We start from the raw sequence: 12,108 nt of genomic DNA on the forward strand, positions 1-12,108 counted from the left end.
GCATCTCTGTTTTTAAAGCCTGGTTTGATTGCACTCCTAATCTCCTAGTCTCTAGTCCAACAAGATGACAAAGGTTTAAGTAAAGTAGAATGTTCTTCCCATGATGAGGGGGGAAAAAAAAAAAAGAATCAGCAAGAGGATCTGCTTAAATCAGGGTTGATTTAAGGCCTAAACTGACCTAGCCTTGCAAAGCAGAAAACAACCCCTCCGCTCCCACCCCACGCAGCACCCCTCTCAGGACACTTATTGGAGAGCCCAACTTCAGTCGCACAGAATTTCTAGATTATCAAGAAGATAAAAATTCAGTAAATACATTAACATTCCTGGAGTCCCTGAGTAAAGAAAACAAAAAGAAACACACCTGTCTGAACAAAATCAGATGATTACTAGCACAAGGAAATGAATACTCTTTGGAAATGCTAACAATTCTTTGGTATTGCTAAATCAGCTTAACTTTCTCTGCATGAAGTCAGATGGTGTCCAGCTAAGATGAATTCAGAAACAATTAAGTTTAGGAGAAAACCAGCCAAGCAGCAATCTAAAGCTGCTAGGTTTAAAAGCAGTAAAGGAACAGAAACGTTGTATGAATAAAGCACAGAATGCTACACAGAAAGACTTACTTTCAGTGAAGGAACCGGTAAATAACCTGGTCCTAATAGCGCAGGAAAATACATCCAAACTATTTACACATCAGTAGCAGCTGTAAACATTATGAAGAAATAGCTGTTAGAGCTATTGACATCCCCATTCTCAAATATGACAGCTGCAGGATTTCTTCCTGTTCGAAAGGGTCCAGGTCTTACTAAAGCTATTCACAGGCAAACTGATGCAGAGGGGTTCTTTAACTAAAAGCCTCCTTTCTAAAGCTAGATATATGAGTTTGGAAAAAACAGTGCAGCCTAGCAATTCTGCCAAAGCTTTTGGGAAAAGCTTCAAGTCTCCCCTCCTAAAAGCTGTGCCAGCTTTGTGTCCTTATCCAAAATTTTATGAAATGCAAAACCTAATTTTACTCGGATCTGGAGGATTCCCCACATGTCAGCTGAGGTTATCCAGACACAGTCCAGCCTCTGGCAGAATAGTCCTGAACTTCTGCTAGAATGGATTACAGAGAAATGTTCAAAAGCACTCTGGTACCTTAGAAAACCAAAACCCAACTCTGTGTGCACCTTCCTTATGCCTGGCAAAATACATTCTGGTAGAAGTGCACAAAAGCTCTGTTTCAACAAATTTTTAACTGCCACTTCACCAATGTCAAATCAAGTACGCAGCAATTGCATTTCTCGGTGTCTCAAGTGTGCTCCTCTGCTACCATACGCTGCATTGCACACTAACCTTATGAAGCTGGTTAATACTACAAACTACTGACCGAAGCTTTGCAGATTACGAACTATCTAGTTATGGAAACATTTAGTTTTTTTGCCTTCCACTAAACTTTCTGAGGCAATCCTGTTCCCGTTACTAGCCAAATACTGTCAGAGGTGCAATTATTCTCTCTTTCATTATTTTACAGCGGCAACGTCACACCTATCTCCTGATCACAAGAATCATGGAGGCATTAAAACAACAGCAGAACAACTCCCAGTGCAACACATCTCATTTACAGCGAATGGCACTATATGACATCTCCCACTGATTTTGATCAATAGTTTGATATTATAAATTCTAAAGAAAATTGTGGTGTAATTGCCAAGCAATGTGGCTATGCTCACATGCAAAACCCCAGCGCATGTACCTGCTATACACATCCTTATCTGTTCTGTTCTAAAGGTGGGGGTTTTTTTCCCTTCTGTTTTTTTTTAAATAAATATTTTGAGATATTTTATTAGATGGCAAGTCCCTCTACTCATTTGCTAAATTAACACCAACTGAAGTAATAAATCCTTATCTAAACAGGCAGAGAATTCTTCTCCTTTCCAATATAAATGGATGTTGAAATATTGACCCCAGAGCAACAACTACTTATATGTATGCACTGAAACACATGGTAACAAAGAAAATTTATGATATTTCTAAGAAAAAAAATCACTCAGGTGCAGATGTAACACATACCTTAGAAAGCATTTTGACATACTGCTATTTTCCAGGCAAGAAGTAATGGCCTGAAAATAGATACTCTGAGACTCACCATAAATAAAGTGTGCTTGGCTGCCTTTCTCTGATTAAATTATAAAACCGTATTTTCACAGGTATACATCCTTGCTTAAGCATATTCCAGAGAGATGTTAACATATTTACGATTACTGCTGTAGTTTTTTTTAATCTTATGCTACTAATTTTACTCTTGTGGAGCGTTCACAAACACTACATTAAAAACTGGAGAGCTACAAACAAGTTAGCTTCAACTAGTTCACAAATTTTATAAAATGACCTTGATAGCTGGTAATAGAGCAAAATGCCTGAAGGCTTGAAGATGTTACTCATTTTATTCCCAAGTCATCTTTGTAGACTCTCTTCAATCAGATGATCCATAGCCAAGAAAACGGGAATGGTTTTTAATTTAAAAAGCATTACACCAGCTAACTTCTTACTCTGAATTCTTGATTTAAGAGATAGGGCAATGGGATGTCCCCACAAAAAAACCCCCTAAACTCTCGCTACTGCCTGCAAAACCATGTGGATCCATTCCTGGATTTTGGTCATATAACTGGTAAATTACGCTCTAAAGCGCTCCCCAACTGCTTTCGCCACTCTTGAGTCCCCTCAAACGGATGGCAGCACTCACTGCCTCTTTGAGGAAATAATACCACGAGTTATTGAGGAAACTCAGGGCTGGCTTGAGCTAAATTTGGTAAGTTGAAGTGAGAGTAGCGGGCATGAGTAATAAAAATTGAGACCTACTCAAGCCAGAGGAAATGAAAGGGATGGTGTTTTCAAAAGCTTAGTTGCATCACAGAAACGCCAACTCAAGTCTTACTCAAGGCGGGTTTCCAAGAGCAACTGCAAGACACGAGTCATCTTCTGTCACTGTTCTTCAGGGATTCATCTGCTCTCAGACCAGACACACTAAGACCGCTGCTCTTAGGACATACGCAGACTCATTCTGCTTCGGAAGATAGGTGGAAATTCTAGCATGCAATCAAAGTAAGCATGATCGTGATTCACGCTTCATCCTGTTCAAGAATAACGGGACTCTGCGCGATCAGAGGAACTCAAGCTGCTGAGTTCGTTGACTATGGGATCCCCGAGACAAGCCTGCGGAGATCCACGTGCTCCAAGCGCGAGTGCCTCCCTCCCCAGCACTGCTTTCCAAACGGCGGGCAAGCCTGCCCTTCAGGGAGACGCTGGCTTCGGCATAAAGCAGATGAGGCATCCCCCATCCCCGTTGTCATCCCCTGCGTCCTTGCCACTCGCTCCCATTTTCCAGACAGGGTTCCAGTTTTTTGGACCAACTGCAGCGATCCGCTTTACAACGGGACCATACAGACAGTTGTGGGGTGTGGGCAGGGAAAGGGCAGCACCAGGCAGGAATGAGGGCTGGGGGGAGGACAGGAGCAAGAACAGACCCAAAGATACATTACGTCCTAAATAGGCTGTTACAGCTTCCGTCCAATATGCAGTCATGTGTTAGATAATTAATAAATGTAGACAAAACAAGCTGTTATGAAACTATTTAATGCCCTAACTATCACCTTTTACCTCTTGGGCTGAACTTCTCATTTAGCTTGCAAGACAAGCTCAAGTTGAAACGTGTAAGACAATTTTTACCATTTGGATACTTAATTTCAGAATTACAGCACTGTAATTCTAATTTCTAATTAATTTCAGCACTGAAGAATGGAAAACAGGCACGTAATATGCATTTAACGCAATGCAGGCATTTAAATGGAAAATAGAAAAACTACCAAATATCTGAAAAGCTAAAAAATCAAAGGAAAAATTTTACAGGAAGTCTTGATTTAAGATTCCAGCAGCGCATATTTAATGCACTGAAAGGCCTCTGAGAGGCTCTGCACTCTGTAAGGGCTTGCATACCACTAGAAATTTACCAAAATAGCTATTCTGAAGTAATTATTGTAATGATAATCCACAATTAAAATGCTTTCTAATGGGACATGCAATAAAAATTTAATTGGTGATTATGGAATGCCAAGATGATGTTGCTTGTGCAGACAGCAATTTTTGTGCTACAAGCAGCAGCACAGGCAAATATCAAATATAATTTTTGAATCAAAACAGGAGATTCAGACAGAGGCAGACAGATACCAGCTTTAGGGTAAGAGCAGCCAAGAAGTGTCACAACATTACAGCTATTATGGAAATACACAGAACAGTTACTTCATTCGATTTTCAAGCACAGGAGTGATGAAATTTAGAGGGTCAGCCTAAAGGTCTGACCTTTACCTAAGTCAGGTAAAACCACAGGATTTTTTTAAAGGAGGTTTGAAACATGTCGAGTAACATTCCTAAATACTATTTAATATGTGTAAGGACACACCTACCCCCACCAACCTAGGAGCACAAGTTCAACAAAATCAGAGATTAGGCTTTATTGAAAAAATATTCCAAGTAACAATATGAAACTGTGTACAGTAAAATAAAAGGATATCCCCAAATGATTTTTTAAGTTAACATCGTACCTTATCAGAAACCTAGCAACGCCCGAATGCTGCACCTGATGGCAAATAAAAACCCCTCCAATTAAGTACATTATGCCATAATATCTTAGTTTATATTACACAGAAATACAGACTATACTATCTTCTTCCTTAAATAATCATCCCTATGCTACCGAAGCAGCTCACAGCACATTATGCTATTCACATTAGGTCAGCTGAATCACTCTTCCAGCCTGGAGGAGGTACAGTCTCTTCCCAGACGAATTCTGCAGTTATTATCAGCACTGACAGGAGCAGCTTGTTGTACCAGCTGCCGTGCTACATTTAGATAATAAATGTGTTTAACTACACTGTGAAGAAACAAAATCATGTCACATCTACCAAAGACCTGTTCATTCAAGCATCGATAAAATGCATCTTTTCTATTTACCTACTTACAGGACACCCTGTGACTATAGCATCTAACCACATTAATGATTAGACTGAACTCCATTCCTTAATGAAATTAGTGCATATAATTTTAATACCCTGGAAGGAGAGTTCTGTTTTCACCTCTGTAACCAACAGGATCTGCCTAATGATGCAGATGCATCACGTGAGCTGCATCAATTTCTTCTCAAGGTAGTAACCTGAGGACAGAGCATATCAAATGAGCTCTGGGTTACAGACAGAGTATTCCATGTCTGGGTTATAAGCTTTATTTTTGCGCTTTTCTTTCTTTTTATTTCTTTTAGGACCACTTGTTCAAGTGAGGCTATGCTTTTGTGCTATGAAGTGAAGTGTTGCTCTCACACAGGTTGAAATAAATACAAATGTTTTATCCCAGGGTCGAATGAACCCAAAAAGAAGCAACAATAAATGTACATGGCAAAGACAAAATGCACAAGAGATTTTTTTTTGTGTATGGTAGAAAGGGAAGGAACCTGAACAAGTATTCCCTTCTGCATATCCCAGAGTCCCTCCAAGCACCATACCAAAAAAATGCAAGGTGTCAGGGAGTTTGCGTCGCCCAACCTGCCTTGTCTCTGTTCTCTCCCCATCCATGTCCCAGAGCCCACAGACAGGACTGGTGGCACTCTGCAGAGCAATGTGTCCTGCCAGATGTCCTGGAGCCTAAACCAAAAGAAAATTTCTGTTTCTAAGGGACACACCCCCCACCTACCCCAAGGTTCCCACACCAGCACATCTATATCAAAAGTGACATCCAAGTCCTTCAAAGCTGCACGCAGCCCAAGACCATGATGAGCTCTTGAGGGCTGACAGTGCCTTCTACATCTGCTGGTGGTACCCAGATATTGATGAGGGAAGAAAGGAGTTGTGACACTGGTGGGCAGACCTATGGCTTAAGTTACAGATTTAGCATGGCTGCAACTACAGGTTTCCTACTAAAGAATGTGCATTTAAAAGGCAAAAACCACTGAAGTCTTTTCTCCGTAGCTTCTACTTTATAGTGTGAATGGTCAAAAAATATTTCTCCTTATCCATCTTACCATTTTTCAAAAGGCAACATTTGACTCCTCAGTCCCTAATGCAAAAAGAATGAAAAAAAACCCAAAACGAAACCCCCACACATATATCACGAATGAAGGTGCTAACAGAAAGTGCTAGTACGGCTTGTAAGAGCTGCTATTGTGCTGGCCTGGCAGACGTTTCTTCTAAAATCTCTTCCTAGAACATATGGGGTGTTCCTCACTGGTAAGTTTTAAGCTATTTAAAAAAAAAAAGAAAAAAAGAGAGAGACTTCAATCTAAAATGATGCTTTCCTTTGCAGATTTTATACAGAATACACAATTTATGCCAATAATTAGCATTTTAAAAGGCTATGCAATACTGTTGGATATTTCTTGAGGATATGAGCAAGATTTACTGAAGCACAAAAAGTCTTGTTTGCCTTTTAGATAAAAGATTTCACATAATGGGGTGCCAGTTAAAACAGGACTTCTTATGGAATGAACACCTATGCACTGTGTCCTGAGCTGAAGTTAATCCACCCATACAACCCCTGTACATATGTTCAATGGAAAGTGAGGTAGGGAAAAAGAAAAAGCAGGAAACCTTAATGATTCCAAGGTGGAAGTTTTATTTCTTGTCACTGTTAAAACAGCAACTTATATTTAGGGTATTTGCATTTCCAGTGTAATTGCATCCTACAAAAATTTAAGGTTTCACATTTATTTTGGTGACCAACTTCAGCTTTTTGTCAAGGGCTGAGGATCTTTTTCTCTTTGGCTTTGATTGCTTGCTCTTAAACAACACGAATAAAAGAGCAGAGAAGTGCCAGAACAAGGGGAGTCAGGAGTAGCAGGTTGTTGCTTTGAGACGACAAATGACTTGGCAGTGAAATCAAGAGGTCTACTCTACCACACCAGAGGACACTAGAGTGGAACAGCGAGCTGAACGAACACAAGAGTCTGCTGACATGATGGTACACACCACAGCGACGGCACATAAGCACTGACCTACATTACCATTCTGGATTTAAAGGGAGGTTCACAAAGCTCTTGCCACACGAAATCAGCAATCCCAGCTCTACACACACTTTCACAGGAGTCACTGGGTATGTCACTATTTCTGTCAACTTTGATGGAACGCGGAACTATTTGGGACACACATACTAAACCATCTGCGCAATACAGATCTGCAATTAACACTTTTTCAGCCTCTTCTTTCAGCTGATGAAACATTCCTTAACACCACCTTGTTCCCCACAATGCTGTCATCACGACTTTACAATTTCTCCTAACATTCAAAAACCTTTTCAGGTACAGCATTCTCAACAGCTCAGGAGTTTCTCTTCCCATTCACCAGCACCCTAATTGGCCTTCTGAGTTAGTTCAGACATCAAATCAAAAGTCATTTGCAACCTAGTTTTCACAAAAGACATTCAATGAAAAGATCCGGTAAGCTTTCAATCACGTTTTACTTTCCAACTGGCATCTATGCACCGAACTCCACGAGCAGTCTCACAGCAATAACTTCCAACGGCATGAAGTAACTCTATCCTGTTAGGAATGCCAACATTCCTACTAGCTCCCCGTTTCCCCTCTCTTACCAGTATGCACTTCACTTGCCCACTATTCTGACAACCAGCAGGAACAATGGAGATTCTCTTGATTTTGACCAAACGAAAAATCTCTCCGCACTCAGCAAAGTCACTGACCACAGGTGCTAGAAATTCATGGGCCAGTCCTCTAAAAGTTGCAAGCGTTGGTCATGAAAATAGAATGTATCTTTGCCCTTCTGGCTTGCAGCTGCTCTCACTAAGTCCATACATCCAAATTAACATAGAAAGTAGTGTATCCACAATATAAAGACTAATGACTCAGGGGAAGAGGAGGAGGAGAAGGAAACAGGAAAAGATACAGCTTAAACCAAAGGGTCTGCTGTCATTTATAATATCAGCCTTATATTCAGGCTAGAGTTGGTACTGCAAATATTACAAAGCACTCACATAGCTGTATTTTTGATGATCCTTCCTTGGTCCATTTTCTGCCCAATACCATGCACAACAAATACAATGTGACTAGTTTGTGGTGGCTTGTCTTCTAACGTAGCTTCTTCTACATAGCCTCTATGTAGCCTTGTCCCACTACTTGAAGCTGTAGAAAAAACATTATCCTAGATCAGTTACATTCTATGAAGTGCAGTGGTCTTATATGTTGACAGAAGCTTGGCTTTTCTCAGACCAATACATTAAAGTATTTTGAAAATAAGATTATACACAAAGGAATAGCATGTATTTTTAAATATGTGCAATTTTAAACTCCTGAGAGAGCTGAGAAAGTAGGTGACATTAATTGTATCAGTCAATGTATTACCCGGCCATTTCCACCGTGAAGATAACTAATTTCAGAAATGTTTTGAAAAACAACTTTTTAGAAAACAGTTGTATAATTGTCCATCCACTTTTACAACACAACACCCTTCTGTGTGTCTCAATCATTAAACTTCTTTCTATCTCCACCTTACTTCCACAGCATGGGAGGATCATGGAAATGATCTGGCCACAAAACTGATAAGCGTTGTCATTCCTTCTCTGACCCAATTAAGAGAGCTGATTGAAAAGCTTTACAGTTTTTCATTTTGACGGGGAAAACCGTTTTATTTCAAGCTGATCCAACCTCAAATTTCCCCACCCGTTCACCAGCTCAGTGGCCAAATCAAAAAATCAATTACCCAGGGCAAATATGGATGTCCTCCCAGTGCCCCACTGATGGCTTGAGAAGCCCAGTGGCACAGCGTGTCTCCATCCCCCTCTAGTGACAGACCATATAGAGGACCACAGCCTTGCACGAGTGCTACCTGCGCACGAGTCCAGCAACCCCTTCAGATGGCCACGTAAGAGGATGGCAGCATCTTTCCCCGCCACAAAAACGGAAGCAAACAACTTGTTTTGTTTTTAAAGAGGAGGAAAACGCTACAAAAACGCTAAGGGCAGTTTTTACACAGGACAGGTTTTGTTTACCAAGTGGGCTTCTATTTGATATTTCTCTCCCCAAATTGTTTAGGAGAGATCTTACTTATTATTTATTACACACTATCCAAATCATGTTCTGGATAAAGAATACTTAATTTCTTCTGGAACTGAAGCATTGAATTATATTAGTTTTTGGCAAAGATTAGTTACGTATCCACCCAAGAGCCCTGTGGGGTAAAAGGGCATTAATTACAGAACAGAGGCATGGAGATTAAAGCCAAACCTATTACCTGATCTTGTCTCTTCAGAGACCAAGGAACAAAACAGATGTGTATGTTCTTGTTTTTGGAGGTGTCCAGCAGTGCATAGGAGCACCACAACAGAGAGGACAAGTTCCAGTTTTCTAGGTTGGCAATAATCTGCCTTTTGCTTGAGAGAGACCATCCTCTCTTTCAACCATCTCAGCCTCGCTGGCTTTAAAACTGGTAGGTTTGAGCTTACATGAGCCCAGATTCCTACTGGAAACAATTTCTGTCTAAATGCTTCACCCCTCCTCTCAGTTCATACATCTGTTTAATGAATGGAAAAAAAAGGCAAGAGGTGGTGAGAGGGGAAGGTATGATCATGTATTTAAGGAATGCATCACAGTATGCAAGTACACAGTGGTAAAGTTAAGGTTTCAAAGGGAACTGTAATTCTTATATTGTAGCTGCTAGACTCTGCCATTGTAATATTTTCATATACTTATTATGTAATGCTAACTGCTGCATCCAAAATAATAATAAAATATGTAACAAAAATAAGTCACAGCCTATTCACATCTAGTTACAATTACGTACACAACCTAAGGACCCTAATATACTCTTCTGTAAAAACTGCAATGGCCAAAGTGGGCTAGTCACATATTAAAACTTCAAACTTGAAATCTCCCTCTAGCGTTAGAGTAACAAACTTAAAATACTGGTATTTACAATATTCTTTACAAACTCAGAGAAATATTACCTTTGGAAAACCCCAACTTTTGTGTAACAGTTCTTGCAATTTTAGATGTTGTTGCATCACTGTAAAGATACACTTCATCCACACTGTGCCAGTCCACATGGTTGCGACTCAACTTTAGACTATGAATAGCTGCAGCAAAAAGGAACAACATTTAATTTACATGGGTAAGAGGAAAAAAAAGCCTCTTCAAACAGAGAGAGAGAGAGAGAAGGGTCATTTACATACAGGTTAAAATCTAGAGCTCCATTATACCTAAATCCATATTACTTCTTACCTTGAAAAGTTTTTACGTTTAGGATTAATCTGACCAGGACAAGCAGCAGTTTGGAGACCAACTCTGAGGACATTTCACATCATTCTCCTCCCACCCTCATTTTGGGATGGTAGGTTTCCAAAATATTTCCTTAGCTGAAAACAAAAACCAGGGGGGGCAGGGCAATGCATCCTGAAATATTGCAGGTTGGTGTGATAACTAGGTGGCTGCCCCGTGCACCCTCATCTCTAGAAAAAGAGCAATTTCACTTCTATCATCTCTCTCCTGTGTCTGTACAGCGAGATCCCTGGTTTTGACTGTACTCTGCAGTAACACAGAGGCTTTCAAGTCTCCATTACTAGAAGGCTCCATTGCATTTCTTTCCTTTCAGAAATATCTAGGAGCTGGAAACGCAGTTCAATGAGAAAGTCTCTGAATGAGTAATTTCTGGCACAGAACAGAGTCTAGCTCTTTCAAAAGCCACTAAGAGCTCTAGCGTTTTTTGTGCAGTTATTGTGTTTTCCAGATTTGGAACTGACTGAGCTCTGGGACCAACCTCATGACACGCTGCCTGATTGTCCGGATTAAGCAGAGCAGGCATGTTACAATGCAAATCAGAATCTCTCATCTAAGGCTTGGAGCTTGCATGAGCAAAGCAGTTACACAGCTGTATTACTAGTAATTCAGATTTCACCTAAGTTTGGAAATCTGTTGCTTAGGTCCCATCTAATGTGGGATACGCAACATTTGGAGAGCTGACAACGGCAATAGCCCTGTCACAAAATAAGCGTTCCTTAACTCTCATTGGTCTTGCTAAAAAGTCCAAAGTCATGGAAAACACCCAGAGGGGTTGTTTTGGTTTTGGTGTTTTTTTTTTGTTTTTTCCATAACAAGCAGAGCCCTAACCTATCCCCTAATTTAAGCCACTCAAATGAATTTTTTATACTCTTCTAAAAACATTCTGAGAAAGCCTGAGCCATCACAATTTCATATTTTAACTCTGCTACAGCACAAACCTGCCATGTTAGGCTAGCTGTCATGACTTTTCTCCTGTAGTATTTTTCATTTCTTTGCCAAGGCAGATAGACCTGACATAGTCCGATAACAAACTGAATGAGGTCTGTAAGAAACAACAGGATTACCCAAAAGGATTACCCCTTCTGTTATAGTAAACAACTAATTCACAAAAAATTACTAGAACTATATTGCTCTTTTACACTGACAAAATCACGAACAGGAAAGGAACTTTGAAGAGCAGACATGTCAGCTTAGGGTAACAATTGGCCAGAGCAAGAAGCAATCTAGTGAGAACTCAATGAACATGTTTTCATAAATATCCCAGGCACAGAGATGAGTCCTTGTCCAGAAATCTCAATTTAGAACTGGAGAAGAAAAGGAAATTCCCAGCAAAACTTCCTTTTTCAGACTCGGAGACAATGCAACAGAGACTGTGATGTCCTGAGACAGGCACGTAGTCTAGTGGCAAAGGCAAGGGATCTCGTTGCAGTTGTCTCTGCAATCTCCTCCATCCTCAGTTCCATGACCAATGTAGACTTTTTATGCATTGTCTAGCAGGTTCTTAAGAGCTATTCCATCTGCATTCTGTAAAATCCTTCTCAGAGTATGTTCTTGGGGAAGCTGACAGAAGAGGGCTGGAAGCTTGATGCTTTTGGAGAACGTTGTGCTTAATGTCCAAAGCATGCAGAGGAAGAGACGGAGGGGCCTGTGGCCGAGTCACTTATTACCACTGGAAGAACAGCAGTTTGGGGAGAAGTGGTCCTCAAACTCTTTCTGGAACCAAGTCCAGCCTCTCTATTGGAAAGAATATACAGAAAGAAGTAGGTTTTCCCTACCCTGCATGAATCTTCTCACTTGGGAAG

At 40.4% G+C, this 12,108-nt stretch overlaps 1 protein-coding gene across 1 annotated transcript in view; it reads right to left on the reverse strand.

The window, feature by feature from the left end:
* Positions 1-12,108, reverse strand: part of DDHD1 (DDHD domain containing 1) — a 69,782-nt gene that overhangs the window by 26,036 nt on the left and 31,638 nt on the right. Inside the window, exons 4-5 of the mRNA XM_010579864.1 lie at positions 9,976-10,104; positions 8,008-8,155 (exon numbers count right to left, since the gene is read on the reverse strand). Of these exons, the coding sequence (XP_010578166.1) occupies positions 8,008-8,155; positions 9,976-10,104 (277 nt within the window). The remainder of the gene's footprint in view (positions 1-8,007; positions 8,156-9,975; positions 10,105-12,108) is intronic.

Source organism: Haliaeetus leucocephalus, unplaced genomic scaffold (genome assembly GCF_000737465.1).
Source record: "Haliaeetus leucocephalus isolate CR32 unplaced genomic scaffold, Haliaeetus_leucocephalus-4.0 Scaffold678, whole genome shotgun sequence".
In the NCBI taxonomy this organism is placed as follows: Eukaryota; Metazoa; Chordata; class Aves; order Accipitriformes; family Accipitridae; genus Haliaeetus; species Haliaeetus leucocephalus.